Source organism: Lipotes vexillifer, unplaced genomic scaffold (genome assembly GCF_000442215.2).
Source record: "Lipotes vexillifer unplaced genomic scaffold, Lipotes_vexillifer_v1.1 scaffold1129, whole genome shotgun sequence".
Lineage (NCBI taxonomy): Eukaryota > Metazoa > Chordata > Mammalia > Artiodactyla > Lipotidae > Lipotes > Lipotes vexillifer.
The window spans coordinates 1589301-1608961 of record NW_006789022.1 but is presented as its reverse complement, the minus strand read 5'-3'; the positions used below and the strand labels follow the sequence as shown (position 1 = coordinate 1608961).

The 19661-nt window shown below is 51.1% G+C and overlaps 2 protein-coding genes across 4 annotated transcripts in view; both read left to right on the top strand.

Moving 5' to 3' along the window:
- The first annotated feature begins 6351 nt into the window (after positions 1-6351).
- Positions 6352-12931, top strand: ARL2 (ARF like GTPase 2). 2 transcript variants are annotated; one of them, XM_007462029.1, is made up of 5 exons: positions 6352-6502; positions 9734-9844; positions 9940-10102; positions 11552-11632; positions 12491-12931. In XM_007462029.1, the coding sequence occupies exons 1-5, from the start codon at positions 6438-6440 to the stop codon at positions 12623-12625; spliced, it is 555 nt and encodes a 184-aa protein (XP_007462091.1). In that variant the 5' UTR covers positions 6352-6437; the 3' UTR covers positions 12626-12931. The 2 variants fall into 2 exon arrangements, with proteins under 2 accessions (XP_007462091.1, XP_007462092.1); XM_007462030.1 differs by lacking the exon at positions 11552-11632 and having other exon boundaries at positions 6438-6502; positions 12491-12625.
- A 4119-nt stretch (positions 12932-17050) lies between these two features.
- Positions 17051-19661, top strand: part of SNX15 (sorting nexin 15) — an 8464-nt gene continuing 5853 nt past the window's right edge. The window contains exons 1-2 of one of the 2 annotated variants that reach the window (XM_007462028.1): positions 17051-17277; positions 19564-19599. In XM_007462028.1, coding sequence (XP_007462090.1) covers positions 17179-17277; positions 19564-19599 — 135 coding nt within the window. In that variant the 5' untranslated portion in view covers positions 17051-17178. The remainder of the gene's footprint in view (positions 17278-19563; positions 19600-19661) is intronic. The other variant, XM_007462027.1, reaches the window with a different exon arrangement.

Below are 19661 nucleotides of genomic sequence, written 5' to 3'. Positions count from 1 at the left end.
TCTCATTAAAGCTGGAATCTGCCAATAGCTGGGCCTCCTAGGAACTGGGTGACTTCACAGGGCTCTATGACACCATCACTGCCGAGTCCTAGGTGGGAGCTGGCGCACGTTCCACCCCCCCCCAAGTCCTGCTGGGCCCCCTGCTGCCTCCAAAGCCTTGTGCTTCTGATTCTCTGCTACTCCTTGAACGTACACATCTTTCTGGGAAGCTGACTTAAACTTCTGGAAGAGGGCAGGGACTATAAATTATAAACAACTGAGCACTGAAGAGTCAGCGAGCCTCCCAGGGTTTCGTGGGATGTGGCAGTAGTGACCACAGCACGTGGATTTTCCCCGGTGGTCCAAGTCCCAAACAGGCTTGAGTTCAAATCCCTGCTCTGCCTCTTTTAACCATGTGATCTTGGACAGGGCCCTTGGTTTCTCTGGGCCTCAGTTTCCTTGTCTGTATAATAGGCTGTCATGATAACTGAAACCATGCATGGAAAGCAGTCACCAGGGAGCTCCTTCTTGTCCCAGTGTCCCTGGCTGTACCTCCTTTGTGATGTCACATTCCCACTGTCCACTTTGGATGGTGGAGAAGTCCACGCTGGGCACCCTGCTGAGATCCTGGACCCTGGAGGGAAAAGACAATCACCCTGGCCCTGGAGGGAGCCTTTCCACTCCTCAAACAGCTCTCTCCCTTCTTAGCTTCTGTGTCGGTTCCCACAAGAGCTCTGAGAGACAGGAGGGCCTCACTCAGAGGCTGGTTTGGGGAAGGGGCCAGCCAGGGTCACGAGCAAGAGCCTGGAGGGCTGGGGTGGGATGGGGGATAAAGCCCAACCCTGTGTGGCCAGTTACTCACAAGCACAGACAAGAGAGGGCTTGCCTTGGCTGACCCAGCCCAGGACTTGTACCAAGGGTGCTAAGAGCTTTGGCAAGGTGGATTGGCAGTCGGTCATGGTCAGAAGATTCTAGAGATTGTCGTCCAGTCTCCTCGCTTTATAGCTGGGGAAACAGGCTCAGTGAGAGGAAGGTACTTGGCCCCGGGCGGGGAGGAGGCAGAGCCAGGCAGACGGGGTTCTGCTGCAGCTCCGGTGCGCTCTTCCCATCTTACTCCTCGCCGATCCAGCTAACGTCTCCCAGCTCTGGAGTGGAAATAACAGGGACACAGGGCACCCTCAGAAGAGTGGGGAGCATTCGCACCTGTGGCAGAACCTGCCGTGGGTCAGAGGGGGCAGGACTGCTGAACTTCACTGAAGCACCATTGAGGATGGTCCTGGGCCCACGGGTTCCTGAACCCGGGAGGGGGCCCCAGCCAGAAGGCGGCTAGGAAGTTGTCCCAGGAGACCTGGGTTCACCTGTAGTCAGGTGCTACCAAGTGCAAGGCCTCAGGCAGCCTTGTGCCCTCTCTGGGGCTCAATTTCCTCTATGGAAAATGAAGGAATGTGACAACTGACCTCGGAAGGCCCCTTTTCTGTGGCTGGAGGTTGGGATTAGCCTGAGGCCTCTTGGGAGGTGGACACCTCCAAGGCTGAGGGGGGTTGTGCCATTTGAAAGAACAGAGTGGGCATTTTACCGAACCAGGGGCTGACCATTGAACTGAGAGTGGACATGTGGGCACAGGAGACCTGGCACTTCCCTGCCTTCCACTCCAGGCCCCAGCTCCCACTCTGGACATGTGCAGGAGGGCTGCCTATGAGATGCCCTCCTCGGTTTGGGCCTCATCTAGGAGTTACCCTCTGTGGGATCTCACAGGAGACGGTGGGGGCCAGGCCTGCCTTGGTCTGGGGACTAAGAAGCCTGGTGGTTAGGAACAAGGTTGATGAGGTTCTGCTGCTTTCTGGTTGGGTGAGTAGCTAGAAAGCAGTTAATGAACACTCTGCTCCATTCCTTTTACTTAACGGATATTTATTGAGCATCTACTATGTGGCGGGCCTTGTTCTAGGTGCTGCGAGACAGCTTTAAAAAAAAAAAGATCCAACTCTCTGCCCTCATGGTGCTTCCATTCTAGAGGGGACGGAGAGGTGGGGGAGAATAAATGTAATAAATTAAGGGAATTATATAGGCTGGTAGATGACCTTAACTGTCACGGGGGAATATAGAGCAAAATAAATTTGGGGAAGGTGGGTAGGGGACTGAGCAGTTTCAGACTTAAATAGGGCGGTCAGGCTGGGCCTTACTGTGACATTTGAACAAAAAAATTTTTTGAGACATTGGACATTTGAGCAAAAAATTGAAAAGAGGGAGGTGACAGGGAGGTATGGGTTAGGGGTGCTGGCCCCTAATGCACTGGCCAGCTGGAGAATTGGTAAGCAGGGGAGGAACAGGTGATGGGGGAACAGAGCCGTGGCGACCACTCATGCAGGGCCTGGTAGGCCACTGAAGCCCTTAGGCTCCAACACGTAAAGATACGGGGAGTACCCAGCAGACAGTGGAGGGCTTTTTTTTTTTTAAAATATTTATTTATTTAGGCGGGACCCGGTCTTAGTTGCGGCATGTAGACTCAGTTGCGGCACGCAGACTCTTAGTTGCGGCGTGTATGCGGCATCTAGTTCCCCGACCAGGAATCGAACCCAGGCCCTCTGCATTGCGAGCGTGGAGTCTTACCCACTGGACCACCAGGGAAGTCCCCAGTGGAGGGCTTTGAGCAGAGGCCAGACATGATGTGACCAGAGGTTAAAAGGTCCCTCTGCCTCGGGGAGGAGGAACAGGGAAATGGGTGGAGAGGCTGCGGCAGCAATCTGGGTGAGTGGAGCCCCGGCTCATCTGTCGAGTGGAGGTAAGTGTGGTACCTGCCTCTCAGGTTGCTGAGTGAAAGCACAGCAACTACTCCCTCCCCCGAGCCCCATTCACCAGGCCAGGCCCCGCAGAGACACGAAGCTGCTGGCACAGCCTTACTCCCGGGGATGCCAAGGCACAGGTCAGGTAGACGTGGACGTGGTTGTTGGAATAGCTCAGATTGTCGTATCCTTAATCACTCCTAAGGTTCTGGAAAGGCCTGAGGATGTCACGTGCCCTGAGGAGGATGACATTGTGTCATCTGGAGGCTGAAGCGGATACCTCCTCTGTCTCCCACAAGAGGCAGCTGGGCTGAGACCTAGAATGAGGATGCTCAAACACTCTGACTTGCCGTTTGAGGCATTCTGCTGTGGCCTGCATGTCGTACACATGCACTGGGGACAGGATGGCCCTTGGATACTTAAGGCTTATAGAGAGAGAAGGGGTGTGGGAGTACAGGAGCAGGCCAGGGTAGAACTGTCGTCTGTAGGCAGTTGCTGTTTCAGTGATCAGGATGTACATTCAAGCCTCCAGTTGTTTACTCATTAGTAGGACGAAAGCTACACTTGGGTATGCTGCCATCAAGTGCTGGTTGGTGACTCTGTCATATGCATGTGGTCCCCAAAATAAAACTTGCATCACAGATGTGTTTCAACAGAGAGAAAAACAGGATTCCTCTTATCAAAACTGTAACTTGATTTTAAACCACCTCATATGAACATTACAGTTTAAAAGAATCAAATAGGAAATTCATCTAGAGCAAGCTTAAATATTTATATATACAAATAAATAAATAAAATACTTAAGATATACTTCTTGCTAATGCTTAATGATCAACAATTATACTTAAGCAGGGTCTTTTCCCCTGGCTTTTTGTTGTTCTTGCTGTTCCTGAGTAACAAATAAAGTTTCCTTTATGATTATAAAGGTGACACATGGACTGTCTGGATCAAAAAGGCTACACCTCCCTCTTAAAATTAAAACCATAAAGCCAAATTTTCCTCCCCAGACATTGGGTAAATTTGCCCTTTTAAAAGGCATCTAGAACTCTACCCTCAAGTTATAATCCACTTACTTAGCCCCAAGAAACTCTCCCTTCAAACGCCTGTTTCACAGCTGTCAGGATTTGGGTATTTTAATCTCATGATTATTTCCTGTGTATATATATATATTCACAGTTATATATAACTACAGCTCTAAAGATCTTCTTTCCCAGTTTTCTTCCAAAGGTATTCCCCAAAGATTTTATTTCCTCAGGAGCACCCTTTCTACCTTTCCATGAGGCAAATGAAAATACTGTCACGAGGCCCCTACATCGGTCCTTAAAAGCCCCTCCACCTTCACTCCCCTACCCTTGACTTCTAGCTACTGGCAATCATTATTCAAAAGTTCAATACAGTTACCCCCTGGTCTCCTAATGTTTCACCAAGCTATGAGGTTGTTTTTCAAATTGGTGTCCACTGGAATCCTACTCTAACCCCTGGGAAGCTACAATAACAGCTTGGACAGGACAGGGCTTTAAAGCCTGACATTTAAGCAAGGATTTCAATGCCAGTAGTAGTAATAAAGTAAAACAATCCAGAAGTGCTTATGGTAATAATTTTAAGTTTCCCTCAAAACTGCTCCAGAGTCAACAGTTGAAACTGCAGCAATTTAAAAACTTTTGTGACTGTGACTCAGTGTGTACATATATCCATATAAGTATCTGAAACAAATGTTTCAACAAACACCACTTACCTTCTCTTCAAGGGGGCACCGGCAGCAATGTTTTCTGCTCTGTTCATTCTATTTAATTTTTGCTAATGCTACTAGGTTGAGCTATATGAAACTGATATCTTTGTTGTCAAAATGGTCAAATATGGGCAATTTCATACATTTCAACTTGTGACACTAAAATAATTTCACAATATACTTAATGGGCTGTATCCCATAGTGTGAAAAAACATTGTTTAGGGGGTTATTGTTATTTTAAATGTTAAAATGGGTTTGAAATTCGGGGTTTTTTCCCACTTAATATGTGGCATGGACAGCTTTCCACACAGGTTCTTCACCTTTCTCAAAGGCTTCATGGAACCCACCACACAGGGGTACCCTGGCTTAGGTAACTGATCCCCGGTGAAGGCACTTAGATTTTTTCCAATTTCTTGCTGTTCCAAACCATGCCAAAGTGAACTTCCTTTTCATAAAGGTCCACGTGCTGGTGCTAGAAATTCTGTAGCATAGACTCATGGAGGCAGGATGGCAACACATTGTGATCTTAGTTGTGTCTCAAAGGCTTTGAAGAGGAGTTACACTCACTTTCTTCCCTTGTGTGCGCTTGGTGGACAGCAAATGGTGCTGATGGAAGGCGCCCAACCAGGCACCCGCTTCTGTCCAGCCCTCATCTGTCTACAACCTTCTTCTGCAAGATGGGGAGCTCCAGCTCACTCCAGACCTCTCCCTCTCTAGACAAACACCATGGAGGGACCCAGAAAAACAGTGCCCTTTCCTGTTGACCAGACCCGAGTTTAAATTGCTGCCCAAGCTCCTTAAACTCTGGGGACTCCACTATCACATCTACAAAAAGGAAATAAACCTCTCAGGGTTGCGGGGAGGACAAAGTAGAAAACGTGAATGCTTTATAAAATGACACAGAAGTTAGCCATTATCTTCACCTGGTGCCTCACTGTTCTTTCCCAAGCATTAGAAAGAGCCCACTCTGCTGCCTACTCACATTTACCCTGTGGTGGCCTGGGGGAAGGGCTCAAGAAAAGACAATAAGGCTCACCCTTCTGTGTTTACAATATGTCTAGTCTCCGGCCTCGGCTTCCTCACTTTTTCTGGACTTGAGCGCTAAGGCTAAGAACCAAACTCTTGCAGAGTCATTCATTCAACCACAAATATTTACTGAGCACCTACTGTATGCCAGTCACTATGTCAATCACGCTAAGCACCATGTGAGCTTCAATTTTCTTATCGGCAAAATGAAAATTATGCTTCTCAATAACGAAACAATGAGCATCTTGGGCAGGACAATTCTTTGTGCAAGTCTTTCCCCTGACCTCTAAACGACAGGGACTCTACCTTGTAATCGGTACAATCCAATGACGCCTCCACACATTTCCAAAGGGGCCCTAAAGGCCATTTCCACCCTGGATGGAGAATCCCCGGGCTACCCTCTACGATTTCAGGAGCCAGGAAAAGTAGGGGAGCCCTGTAACTGGCAGATTTGGGATGATGTCCACTCCCAAGATGAGCAGGATATGGACCATGCTTCCGGGGAACTGAGCCTCACAGTGGCCGCAGGGTGACGTCAACATCCTTGGGGCTCTTGGTTCTGGCTCCTAAGTCAGAACTCCTACTCCCTATATGCAGCCAAGATACAACCCAGGAATTTCAGGTTTCCGTTCCCAGCCGAGCCTGGGGTCCTGGAAAGGAAAGAATGGCGATGCTCTAGTCACCCAAGCCCTCGGGATGCTAAGGGTTAACGCAGGGGGCCGCGCACAAGCCGCCAGCGCCGCTAGAGGGACCGCCCGTTGCAGCACCGCCAGGCAGCTTCACAGTCACGTGGGAGCGAAGGCGGGACTAAGCGCTGAGCCCGCCAATAGGCTGTGCTGTCTGTGGGCGTGATAGCCAATAGGAGCAGGGAAAGGGGTCCCGGGATTACGAAGAAACGGCGGCCGGTAAGGGGCTACTGGGACATGGGGCTTCTGACCATTCTGAAGAAGATGAAGCAGAAAGAGCGGGAGCTGAGACTGCTCATGCTGTATCCTCCCCGATGCCGGAGCCGCGAGGGTAGCAGGGGGCCCCCGCCGGGTGGGCGGTGCCAGGCGCCCCCTACCGGCTGCGGGATGTGCTGCCGGCCGGCCCATACCAACTGCCCTTTGTGCGTCACGCTCGTGGGCCCTACCAAAGCTTTTGGTGGGTGGCCGGGAGGAGGCCGTACCACCGGCTCGGGGCGGGGGGGGCGGGGGGGCTTCGTTCCTAAGGCCAAAGGTGTGGGCGTAAAGGCGCAGCGGCCGGACCAGATGTCCCAGTGTAGGGGGAGGTGGGGCCCGGAGGTGACTCGAACGTTACCACCCGTCGGTCTGGCCCGAGCGTGGGGCCGCTGTCCTCTCGGGCTCTGGGCGCCTCCTCTCCCTGTCGGAAGGTGCCCGGCCTCGGCCCCGCCCTCAAGGTCGGAATCCAGGGGGCGTGTGGGCCCCGCCCTTCACTCCTGGGAGAAGTGGGTGTGCAGTCCGCGGGTTTTTCAGCCCGTGGGTCCAACCGTGCGTCTCCTTCCTGCCTCACGGCCAGTCGGTGTTCCCGCAGCTGACGGCTTGCAGGCCCGAGGGCCCCGCTGACCTTCTGAGTCCCATTAGCAGTCATCTGCACTCGTTCGCCTTCCTCTGTGCCAGGCCCGGGGGCACCGCAGAAGAAAGAAGACATTTCTGTGCGCAGATAACTTAAAAATAATATTTACATCATGTATGTTTTGAAGAACTCTGAGAAAGGCACAGAGAATTCACTCATGCAGTAAACATTTATTGAGCGCCTACTGTGTGCTAGGCACTGTCCTGGGGGCTGGGGTAAAACAGCAAAACAAAAAAACCCGACCTTCACGGACATTATGTAATGCTGAGGGGAGAAAGACCTTAACAAAATGAGTAAAATGCATAGCATGTACGGAGAATAATGCAGCTTAAATAAGGTGGTCAAAGAAGGCCACACTGAGAAAATAACAGTTGAATAAAGACAGACAGGTGAGGGATGAACCATGTAGATACCTGGGGAAAATTATTTAAACAAAGGGAGCAGCAAGTGTAAGGGTCTCCAAGGAGGAACTCAGCTGGTGTGTTCAAAGGACTGTCAAGGAGGTCAGATGGAAGAGCCACCTCACGTGGGAACATTTGGTTCCGGACTTTTCCTTGTTTTTCTTTCTTTTTTTTAAAATTTAATTTTCATTCTATATCAGAGTATAGTTGATTTACAATATTGTGTTTGTTGCAGGTGTACAGCAGAGTGACTCAGTTATACGTTTACATATGTCCATTCTTTTTCAGATTCTTTTCCCATAAAGGTTATTACAGGATACTGAGTAGTGTTCCCTGTGCCATACAGTCGGGGACTTTTCCTTAAATGAGAAGTGCAGAGAGGAGGTGAGATCTGAGACAAGTTAGGCCACTGCAGTAACACAGGTGAGATACTATGGGAGCTTGGATCACGATGGAAGCAGTGAGGTGATGGAAGTTGAGGGACGTCTTGATAGTAGGCCAGTAGGAATTGCTGCTGGATGGGACACGAGTGTGAGAAGGAGTGTAAAGTCAAGTGTGACTCCTAGGTTTCTGGCCTGAGCAACTAGAAGAATGAGGAGCCACTTGCTGAGAGGTAGGAGGGGGCGGGGAACACATTCGGGGGGGGAGGATGAGGGCTCAGCTTGCGCCGTGTGAGATGCCTCTGAGACATCCTAGAAACGTCAGCTGGGCAGCTGGATATAGGGACCAACGTCCAGGGGAGCAGCTGGGTGGGACGTGTGAATTTGGGAGTCATCAGCATAAAGATGGTATTTGAGGGCCGTGATCCCGGATGAGATCACTGAGGGAGGGAGTGTGGACAGGGAAGAGAACCTAGGCTGCTCAGATCTAGAGGTCAGGGAGATGAGGAGGAATGACCAGGGAGGCCAGGGGAGAACCGGGCAAGGGCGTGTCCCGGAGTGGGGTACGGGGCTGGACTCGGTCAGCGCTGCTCATTGAGCAGGGGTAAGAAGGCTGAGGACTGCCCAGCCAGTGGAGAACAACATGGCGTCTCTAAGGACTGACCTTGGCCAGAGCAGTTTCGGGGAAGCAGTGGGAGCAAAAGTCTAACGGGTTCCAGAAAGAGAAGGAGGATAGAAATTGGAGAGGGTGAGTGTGGACAACAGTTCTGAGATTTGCTATAAAGGGAAGGAAATAAAGGAAAAGGGGGAGAGGGATCAAGAGAGGGTGTTGGGGCTTCCCTGGTGGCGCAGTGGTTGAGAGTCCGCCTGCCGATGCAGGGGACGCGGGTTCGTGCCCCGGTCTGGGAAGATCCCGCGTGCCGCGGAGCGGCTGGTCCCGTGAACCATGGCCGCTGAGCCTGCGGAGCCTGTGCTCCGCAACGGGAGAGGCCACGGCAGTGAGAGGCCCGCGTACCGCAAAAAAAAAAAAAAAAAAAAAGAGAGGGTGTTGTTTGTTTCTTGTCAGCTGACAGGAAGCATCCAGTGGAGAAGGAAGCATGGATGCTGGAGCTGGGGCCCGTGAGGGGGGATGATCAGCCGCCAATTATCAGGGACTACGGCTGGGTCTCTGGAGAGGTCCTCCCGCGCCCCTCCCAGCTGCAGGCCCCCTTAAGTGTTCGAAGGAAAGAGGAGGGTGGTTCTCTTCTGCTGCTGAACTTACCCATTTGTGTGCATGCTCAGCAGCAAAGGGTTTGGAATATTCGAAAAACAGAAAAGGCAAGGGTGGCTGCCTCCAGATACTTTGTTTTGTTATTCCCTCTGCCTAGAATGCTCTTCCCCCAGTCCTTCAAAAAGCTGGCTTCTTGCACTTTGGGCCTCAGCTCGAGACGGTCAGAGAGGCCTTCCCTGGTGCTGAGCTAAAGGACGCTCCTCGATGGCCCTCTCCGAAAGCCTCTTCACTGTGCTGACACTCACCGGGCTCTGACAGCGCCTTCCTTCTCACTTGTGTGCACCGTGCCACTGTCCTGCACTAGAGTGTAAGCTGCACAAGGTGGGGACTGTGACTCCAGGCCACCCCCAGCACCAGAGGTATTCTGGCACAGAGTAGGCCTTCAGTATATGTTGTGGGATGAATTAAGGAGCCTCTGGTCAGAAGATGATAAGGTATTTCTTGATACTTTCACATTTATCGTGTGGGTCTGGCATGTATTCAACTTATTTTGATATGTGGTGGGAAATGATTTTTCCCCAAGAGAGGGGCACTGTGATGATGTCACCAGGCTGCAGAGCATGGGGGCTTCTCCTTAACCTGGCACACCCCAGTGGCCTGGACAATGCTGGCAAAACAACCATCCTCAAGAAGTTCAATGGGGAAGACATCGACACCATCTCCCCGACACTGGGCTTCAACATCAAGACCCTGGAGCACCGAGGGTGAGCAGGGTCCCCGAGGGGCGGCCCGCCCAGAGCAGGGCAGGGAGGGCAGGCGAGGGGCCAGGCTGACCTCCAGCCACCCCCTCCCTGTCCAGATTCAAGCTGAACATCTGGGATGTGGGCGGCCAGAAGTCCCTGCGGTCCTACTGGCGGAACTACTTTGAGAGCACCGACGGCCTCATCTGGGTGGTGGACAGCGCCGACCGCCAGCGCATGCGGGACTGCCAGCGGGAGCTCCAGAACCTGTTGGTGGAGGAGGTGGGCAGGAGGCCTGGCTGAGCAGGGGAAGCGGGGCTTTCCCCAGTGTCCGGGCCCCAATACTTTGTGCGCACATGTGGATGTGTGCACGCCTTCCTCAGCAGATTCCCTGAGGGGGCCGTGAACCCAGAGGGACACCTCACGTGGGGTCTCTTCCTTCACTGAGCCCTCACCACGTGTCCAGCACCCTTGTGGAGGCAGAGACAACCTGTACACCTGGTCTAGGGAGGCCCACAGTGCCTTGAGCAGGACACTCTGTGGATGGAGACATTAGTTTACGTCCCTGCGATGTCACTGCTTCACCACCCTGAGCTTCAGTTTCTGCACCTTGAATTGGGCTTCAGGGAGGATGACTTGAGGCCAGTGTGTGAAGCTTTGGGAAGCAGTGGAACCTGGCTCAGCAGGCGGACTCTTCACTGTGTGACCTCAGGCAAGGCACTTAACTTCTCTGAATCTCCACTGCCTCATCTCTCAGATGGGCATTATAATTATGGCGATCTTAAAATTTATTGTCTGGGCCAAAATGCTCTTCTTTAAATAAAATTTTAGATCTACAGAAAAGTTACAATGATAGTAAAAAGATACCCCATATATCTTTCACCTAGCTTCTCTTAATGTGAACATCTTACAGAACTGCCATACAAATGGCAAAACTAAGAACTTAACATTGGTAAGTTACTATTAACTGAACTACAGGTTTTGTTTGGATTTCACCAGTTTTTCTACTAATGTCCTTTCTCTGTTCCAGGGTTTGAGCCAGGTTACTACACTTCATTTAGTTGAAAACCAGGACACTTTTGAGAGTAAAAGAGAGCTGTTATTAATTATGGAGGGACAACTGACGTAAACAGGGGTGTTGAGCAGGTCCAATGAGACCCTGGCTGTTGAATGCTCAGCCCTGGCCTGGCATGTCATGGCCCTTTTTAAGGGCCAGATCCACCATCCACATGGAGGAACTCCCAGTCACAAACACATATATGGAAATAACTGGAATCACAGGCAGAGAGTCAGGCCTGTCAGGGTAGTGGGACAGTTAGAGGGCCAAATGAACTTGGAAGAGGGAAAGGTCATTTCCAACAGACCCCATAGCCTCTGGGACAGTTGCATTCCTTGTGCACGTCAGGTCATCAGATTGGAGCAGTCTAGAACCGGGGAGCATCTTACCCATCACACCCTCCCCATTTATGGAAGAGGAATGTGAGGCATGGAGGAGAGAAGTGCCCACTGGGCTGGTGATTGGGCTGGAACCAGGGTCCCAGCCCAGCCCAGGGCTCCCTCCACCCCATAAATGGCTGGACACGAAGGCCGTCTCCACACTACGCACCCCGCTTGTGCCTTCGCAACTACCACGGGAACTTGCCCTGAGCTTCCAGGTTGACCTCTGACCCCAGGGGCCAGGCTGCCCTCTGAGCTTCCACCCCCTTGGCCCCCTCTGCTTCTCTTCCCCAGCGCCTGGCCGGAGCGACCCTCCTCATCTTTGCCAACAAGCAGGACCTGCCTGGAGCGCTGTCCTCTAACGATATCCGTGAGGTGAGTCCAGGCCTTGACGCAGGCTCACGGAGGAAAAGGGGCACGCATTTCTTTGTTCATTTATTTAAAAAACATTTATTAGCCCCTCCTGTGTGGCTGGACCTATTTGGGATACTGGAGATTCAGTGATTAATAGGATATAGTTGTGCCCCACAGCCTGGGGGAAGGCAGACCTGCAAATAGATTATTCCACAGGATAACAGTAGCCAGCAAGCAGTGGGTGCTTTCTATGTGCCAGGCTCTTTGCATAGATTAACTCATTCATTTCTCAAAGCAACCTCATGAGGTAGGGACTCTTATAATCATTCTACAGATGGTGAAGCAGGCTTAGAGAGGTTAGGTAACTCACCCAAGGTCACGCAGCCGGTAAGCAGAGAAGCCAGGATTTAAACACAGCCCTGTGTAACCCCAGGTTGCATCTTAACTCCTATTCTAGAGCTTGAACACCAGAATGAGAAAGAGTGGGGTTAGAATCTAGGTTCTGCCACTTACTAGCTGTGTGCCCTTACACAGGTTGCTTAACCTCTCTGAGGTTTCCTCCTCAGTAAAATGGCCAACACATCCCTGGCTTATGGGGCTGTTGGGGGGAATGGATGAGAGGACATTTGTAGGGCCCATAGCACAATGTCGGATGCCCTTGTTGCCATCTTATTAATAAGGGGTAGTACTGGCGTGGCGGTGTACAGAGAGCCTGGGTGCCCTGGGGCCCTGACAGATCTTCACCAGGGGTCAAGGGAGGCTTCCCAAAGCAGGCCCTTGAGGGAGGCATGCATTTCCCCTGGGCCAGCAGAGGGCAGGGGCTGAGGGTGGGCAGGGCCTGTGGTTACTGGGGCCCACCATCACCTTCTACCCTCCCAGGCCCTGGAGCTGGACTCCATCCGCAGCCACCACTGGTGCATCCAGGGCTGCAGCGCTGTCACTGGGGAAAACCTGCTGCCCGGCATCGACTGGCTCCTGGATGACATCTCCAGCCGCATCTTCATGGCCGACTGAGGCGCTCCCAGCAGGCCCTCACCAGGCACCATCCACGGGGGGATGGGAGTCAGCCAGGCCAGCTAACACCCCCTGCCCACCCTGTAACCTGCTGCTACTGCTGCTGACTGCTGCACTGTGGCCAGCCGGTTCCCATGGCAGGAGGGCTGCCGCCCTGGCTGTCACCCTGGCTCCTGACCCGGCCTGCTTGCAGCTGCCGTACCAAGAGGAGAGGGCTGGGGCTGGGAGGGCCTGCCTCTGCTGCTACTGAGGCTGTGAGCCTTGCCATTCGCTCAGCTGTGAGAATAAATTGTTCCTCGCTCCCATTCCTGGCTGAGTCATTTGTTGATTCAACAGCTCTAGAGACTGCCTAGAACCCACAGTCCAGTGGGGGACAGAAAGGGACAGATGATTTCAGTCAGAGGGTTAACTGTCGCTGTATCAAAGGGATGGCAAAGAATTATAGAAGCACAGGACAGCGCTGTGTAATTGCATTTGGAAGAGTCCAGGTGGGCTTCCCAGAGGTGGTGACATGAAGGCTGAGAGTTGGGACTTACCTGGGTGGCGCAATGGTTAAGATTCCACGCTCCCAATGCAGGGGGCCTGGGTTCTATCCCTGGTCCAGGAACTAGATCCCATGTGCATGCCGCAACTAAGGAGCCTGTGAGCCGCAACTAAGGAGACTGCCTGCTGCAACTAAGGAGCCCCCCGGTTGCAACTAAGACGTGACGCAACCAAATTAATTAATTTTTTTTAAAAAGCTGAGAGTGAAGGATGAGTAGAAGTTTTCTGGTGAGAGGATGGGAGGAAAGTTTACTAGAGCAACTGCTACCATCAGATGGTATGAATTAGAAAAAGGAATGCACCGCCACATCAGGGCTCACAGCTTATTGACTGGAACATGGGCTGAATTTCAGCTCCCAACTTCCCACTGCAGCCAGGAACCCATGTGCAGTAGACAACCTGCACAGCCCTGTGGGGCAGCATTGGTTCAAGTAGAGATAATTACAGGAAGAAAAAAGGAAAGCAGAACAAGGGCTCTTGGGAAGCACAGAGGGGTAAGGTCTCCGGTGAAGGATGTGGACATCAAGCCAGGTTAGCTCACCAAGAGCAGAGCTGGGAAGGGGCCTTCCCTGAAGGCTAAAGGGCACACTCTGAAGCTGGGAAAGAATGGGAACTGGTGGGGGGGCGGGGATGCCAGGGCCCCCATCCAGGTGGCAAGATAGATGGATGTTTTCAAAGGGCCCTCTGCTGTGGTCCTACCAGCGGGGCCTTACTCTGTAGGGTTCGGTTTGAAGCACTCTCACTTGCCGTCACATTGAACAGCCCCAAGCAGGACAGACTCTCAGCGTCCCCATCTGTATAAGAACTGAACCTCCAGAAGTTTACAGGAGTTACTCAAAGCCACCCAGCTAGGAAGCAGGCTTGCTGGGATTTGGACCCAGCATGCTTAGCCACTACACCCTACTAACCTGTTTTCTTTTTCTTTTTTTTAATTTGGGTATAGTTGCTTTTCAATGTTGTGTTAGTTTCTACTGTACAGCAAAGTGAATCAGCTATATGTATACACATATCCCCTCTTTTTTGGATTTCCTGCCCATTTAGGTCACAGAGCATTGAGGAGAGTTCCCTGTGCTATGCAGCAGGTTCTCAGTAGTTAATCTATTTTATACATATTAGCGTATATATGTCAGTTGCAGTCTTCCAATTCATCCCCACCCTTTTCCCCCTTGTGTCCATAGGTTTGTTCTCTACGTCTGGGTCTCTATTTCTGCCTTGCAAACTGGTCCATCTGTACCATTTCTCTAGATTCCACATATATGCGTTAATATATGATACTTGTTTTTCTCTTTCTGACTTACTTCACTCTGTATGACAGTCTCGAGGTCCATCCATGTCTCTACAAATGACTCAACTTCATTCCTTTTTATGGCTGAGTAATATTCCATTGTATTCTGGTTTTGTTTCTCTGCTTGAAATTCAAGTGCCAGATAGAGGGAGCCTAATGTGTTTATGAGGGAAGGTCAGTTTTCCCAAGGGAAAGGCGAGGAAGAGATACTGATTTACTCGTAGACTGCCACTAGGATCCCTCGTGGAAGAAGGGAAATGGATGTTGGGTGGACAACCTTAGAATATAAACTGTCCTTCAGTGTAGAAATTTAGAACCTCTTGCCCTGTCCTCTGTGCAAGACTGGCACTGTGGTCCCCAAGGTTCCATCCCTGCGGTGAGCGGACACCCAGTCTCCAGAGCCAAACCCTGGCTCTGCCACTTACTGATTGACGCTGAGCACGTTGCTTAACCTGTCTGTGCCTCAGTTTCTCCATTTGGGTTAAAGATAGTGTCACCTACCTCCTAGGGTTGGGAGGAGGACCAAATGGGTGGGTTCCTTCTGTGTCATAAGCACTGTATGTCAGCTATAATTATCATTATTTGAACCAGTAGGATCCAATCAATGTGAACTCAGCCATCCACTGATCTGGGTTGACTCACTCATCTGGGCAAGGGAAGGGAGGGAATGATGGGCAAGAAGGGAACTTGGAGCCACAGCCCTGCTGAGACAACTCTGAAGACCAGGAGCAGATGTCTAAAGGCGTCTCCAGAGGAGCCCTGGTGTGGGCTGTGGGAGGGGACACCACTCCATCCCAAACACCTCCTGCACGTACTCCCCTCTTTCCATGCTCCCAGGAGTCTGATTTGAGAGTTTGCTTTGTGTTTCTTTCTGGAGTTACAGCGCCCACTCATCTGAGGTCCAGTAACAAGGGTAGCCATGAGCGCTTCACCCATGGTACTGCATTCAAGCTTCGAAACCTGGTGGTGGCGGTGTTACCGAAAGCTCGGCCTCTCTGTGCACCGGTGCCGAATCAAATCCCGGAGACAGAGTTTTGGGTGAAGTAGAAAGGATAGCTTTATTGCTTTGCCAGGTAAAGGGGACACAGCGGGCTTCTGTCTCGAAAAACTATGTGCCCCGACCCCAGAGGATTTGATGGAGGGTTTGAAAACAGTGGTTCAAAGGTGGGATCTCTGGGCTTCCCTGGTGGCGCAGTGGTTAAGAATCCGCCTGCCAATGCAGGGGGCACGGGTTCGAGCCCTGGCCCGGGCAGATCCCACATGCCGTGGGACAACTAAGACTGTGCGCCACAACTACTGAAGCCCGTGCGCCGTGCTCCGCAGTAAGAGAAGCCACTGCAATGAGAAGCCCGCGCACCGCAATGAAGACCCAATGCAGCCAAAAATAAAAATTAAATAAATAAAATAAATTTAACCAAAAAAAAAAAAAAAAAGGTGGGGTCTCTGACAAGATAAGGGCGTGAGCAGGCTAATCTCAGGTGGTCATCTCAATCTTGATGAGCTTCTCTGGTCCCTTTAATCTCACCTCAGGTAGTTTCCTGGCTGCTCCTCCCTTGATGAGCAGCTGTTCAAATCCGCCCTTTGGAACTGAGGGAAGGTCATGGAGGTTGGAGTCTTGCCTATAAGAAATGGTGGACAAAAGGAGGCCTCTGTGCCCAGGCCCCACTAGGTTTCAGCGGTATCAGTCAGGGTCCTGGATGGTTTGCCCAGGCACGGATTACTGCCTTTAGCAGAAAAAGCCTCTCTTGGAAGCATACCGGGAACTCATGGCATCTCGATGGAGGTCGGACATCCAGGCTTAGAAAACAGAGTGCTCCAAAGGCTGGGCAGCCAAACCCACAGCCAGCACTGTACTCAAGGAACAACTTAGTCCCGTTGCCAGGCACTGTGCCCTCTGTCCCTCACTCAAGATTCAAGGCTTCAGGAGGGAGTCCCCCGCCCCCACTTGGGACCTGGGGCAAGGAAAGGGGCTGGCATCTTCGGATTCTGGATTAAGAGGCTGGAGGGCTGCACATACTAGCGAACTACCTCTAAAGATCTGGTGCTGTGGTGCTAACAGAAAGAGGCAGGGGTGAACGCTGGACAGACCAACAAAGGAAAAAGAAATATCCACTGCAGTAGATTCTGTTATAAACATCCCCATTCTAGAGATGACAAACTGAGGCTCGAGTAGTTAAGGGAATCTTTTGCAGCTAGTAAGACGTGACTTCAGAACCCATGACACCATTGTGCTTCTCTGGAGTTGTTTTTGCTCCCCCCACCTTTCCAGAAAACGTGAATTTAGTGAATCCTCAGGAAGGAGACAGGGAAATAACTTGGCAATGTCTTGCACATACTGAACACAATAAAAGTTGGGTGGATGGATGAAAGAAGGGAATTGGGAAGCAAAGGAGAAGTCATTTGGAGATTTGTGATGAGGGTTTACGATCGCATGGGGTGGGCTTATCTCTAAGCTGACCTGAGTTGATCCAACCTCCCCAATCCTTATTCTCAAATCACTTAGTTCCTGCTTTACCAACAACCGAGGACTTTTTAGACGCTCCCTTGGCCAAGCGCCCTGGCCGAGAATTGCACTGTCACTTGCGACCCGCTCCCTGGGCCCGAGGACGAAAGGCGCAGGCCCGGGAGAGGCTGTGGCCGGCGGAGACTGACCTGGAGGGGCAGGGGCGGGGGCGGCGTGGAGGAGGCGGAGGCCGGCGGTCAGCTCTGCTCCAGCTCGATTGCCATGTCCCGCCAGGCGAAGGACGACTTCCTGCGGCACTACACAGTCTCCGACCCCCGGACTCACCCAAAGGGCTACACAGAGTACAAAGTGACGGCGCAGGTGAGGTGGGGCCCAGCGGGGACTTTGCCCTTTTAACAAGGGGGGGGCGTGTTTTACGTTAAGGCAAGACGCTGCTGGAAGCTCCCCTGTTAGACGACAGGTGTGGATTCCCCTTTAAGGGGAAGTGCCGGTAGGGCCTTAGTTTACTTCTTTAGCCATCAAGGGGCGAGGCCATAGGAGGGCGGTGCCTTTTTAAAAGGGCGTGACAGCAGTTCCCAGACAGCGAGGTGTGGGTGACCACGCGCAACGCGTAGCGTCTATCCGTCAGGCTGTGAATTTCTTTTAAGTTAACATGAAAACTCTGGCTCAACTCAAATACTGGTTAGTTCTCCAATCTTTTGGAGTAAGTTTTATCTATTGGTTTGTTTGATATTTATATAAAAACCCTTTAAGGAGTTGAATTACTTTTAATTTTTAAAAAAAATAATGTTTGTGTATGACTAAAAGTTCATACAGGTCAAAAGAAATTAAGGAGTAAGTCTCTTCACACAGCAGGAAGTCAATAGATAAAGACTGAAGTTGAGGTGTGAAGCAGTAACAACGTTATAAGCATATATAAAGACGGAGGAAATCATGAAAAGAATTAAAAACAAACAGTATAACAGAATATCTGTAGAATGATATCCAAGAACTGCCTGGGGAAGATTTTTCACTGTAAAATTTTTGTACTTTTACAATTTTGAAGTAGGCAAATATTAAACTGGTGCATTAGTGACTATTAAAGTGGAGCAAAAATGTAGAGACTTCCAAAGTGATTTAGAAATTTATTTATTTGTTTGTTTTTATTTTTGGCTGCGTTGGGTCTTTGTTGCTGTGTGCGGGCTTTCTCCAGTTGTGGTGACGGGGGGGGGGGGGGGGGGGGGGGGGGGGGGTTACTTTTCATTGCAGTGCGCGGGCTTCTCATTGTGGTGGCTTCTCTTGCTGCAGAGCATGGGCTCTAGGTGCACAAGCTTCAGTAGTTGTGGCGCACGGGCTTAGTTGCTCCGTGGCATGTGGGATCCATCCGGGCCAGGGATCGAACCCGTGCCCCCTGCATTGGCAGGCGGATTCTTAACCACTGTGCCACCAGGGAAGTCCTCCTCAATGGTTTTTAAATATAGTTGCTTTTATCCAAAATATTTTAGGCAAGTCTGTTGTGAAAAGCAAAGTCCTGGGTTTCAGTGCTAGCAATCCCTCCACAGGTCATGTCCCCTCTCTGAGCCTCTACTTCCTCATCTTTTAAATGGGCATGTGAATCATGTCTGCCTCCCTGGGGTCTAGGATAATGAACAGATGTTTTGAAAACTGTCAAAAGTTACTTCAAGCTGTAGGATTTTTTAAAAAATTATTATGAACGTAACATAATGAAAATGGAGTCTTTTTTTCCACCTCAGACACCAGTCTGCTCTTTCTGGGTCACAACCCCAGTGAGGGTTTCTTCTGTGTCCGGGAGTGTTCACACACAGAGGCTTCCTCTTGTAAGGGAGAAGTGGCTCCTGGGACAGAACCTCATTCTTTAGAGAACTTGGGGTTCTTTGTTTTCAGAAGGAGATGCAGGGACTTGGCCCTTTGAAGGACCTGAGATAAAAGTTGGGCTGAGAATGGAGTCCTCTAGACGGGCCTTTAGGGCTGGAGCCTCCCATTTTGAGACAGGCTGGGACCTGGGACCCTTTACTGGGGTGCTTGCACTTGCACCTAGACAAACAGAAAACAAAGAAACTATAAGGGGCTAAAAATAACTGCATGCCTGCAATGTCTAGGCAATTATGAACAATAAGATACAAAAAGACCACAAACTAGTTGCAACTTCTGAGGTGCCTGGAGCAGAAGCAGGGTACTGCGCATGATCCCTGCACACAGCACCACCAAGGGGGTGGGCAGACCACCTAAGCCGCCCCTCCAGCCCAACCCACTGATCTGCCCCTGCCCTCACCCCATTTAAGGAAACAGTCAACCCTCCTCGGAGACAGCGGATAAGGGCACATGTTACTTGTTTTCCATCCCAAACCAGTAAAGCCTTAGGTCCCAATGAAGCCTTACCTGAATTTCTCAGCTGGCCTCATCAATTTCTGTTGATTAAAGAGTCCAAGGACCGGTAACAATTTGACAGATGAAGAAACTAAGGTGCATGGTAGAAAAACTGCTAAAAGTTACACTCAAAGCCTTAAAGCCAGGACACCTTGATACCACTGGCCAAAGCGCTCTGCCCCTCTGAAGGTGGCTAGGAGGTGGCCCCGATTTTACAGGGTGATGGGGTGTCTGCGATGTCAATCTCTGGTCTCACTGGTTCTTAACTTTCTTCCTCAGTTCATCTCAAAGAGGGACCCGGAGGATGTCAAAGAGGTGAGCCTCCTGGGAGGAAGGGACCATTTCGTAATTCCAGATCTGGAAACAGTAAAGGGACG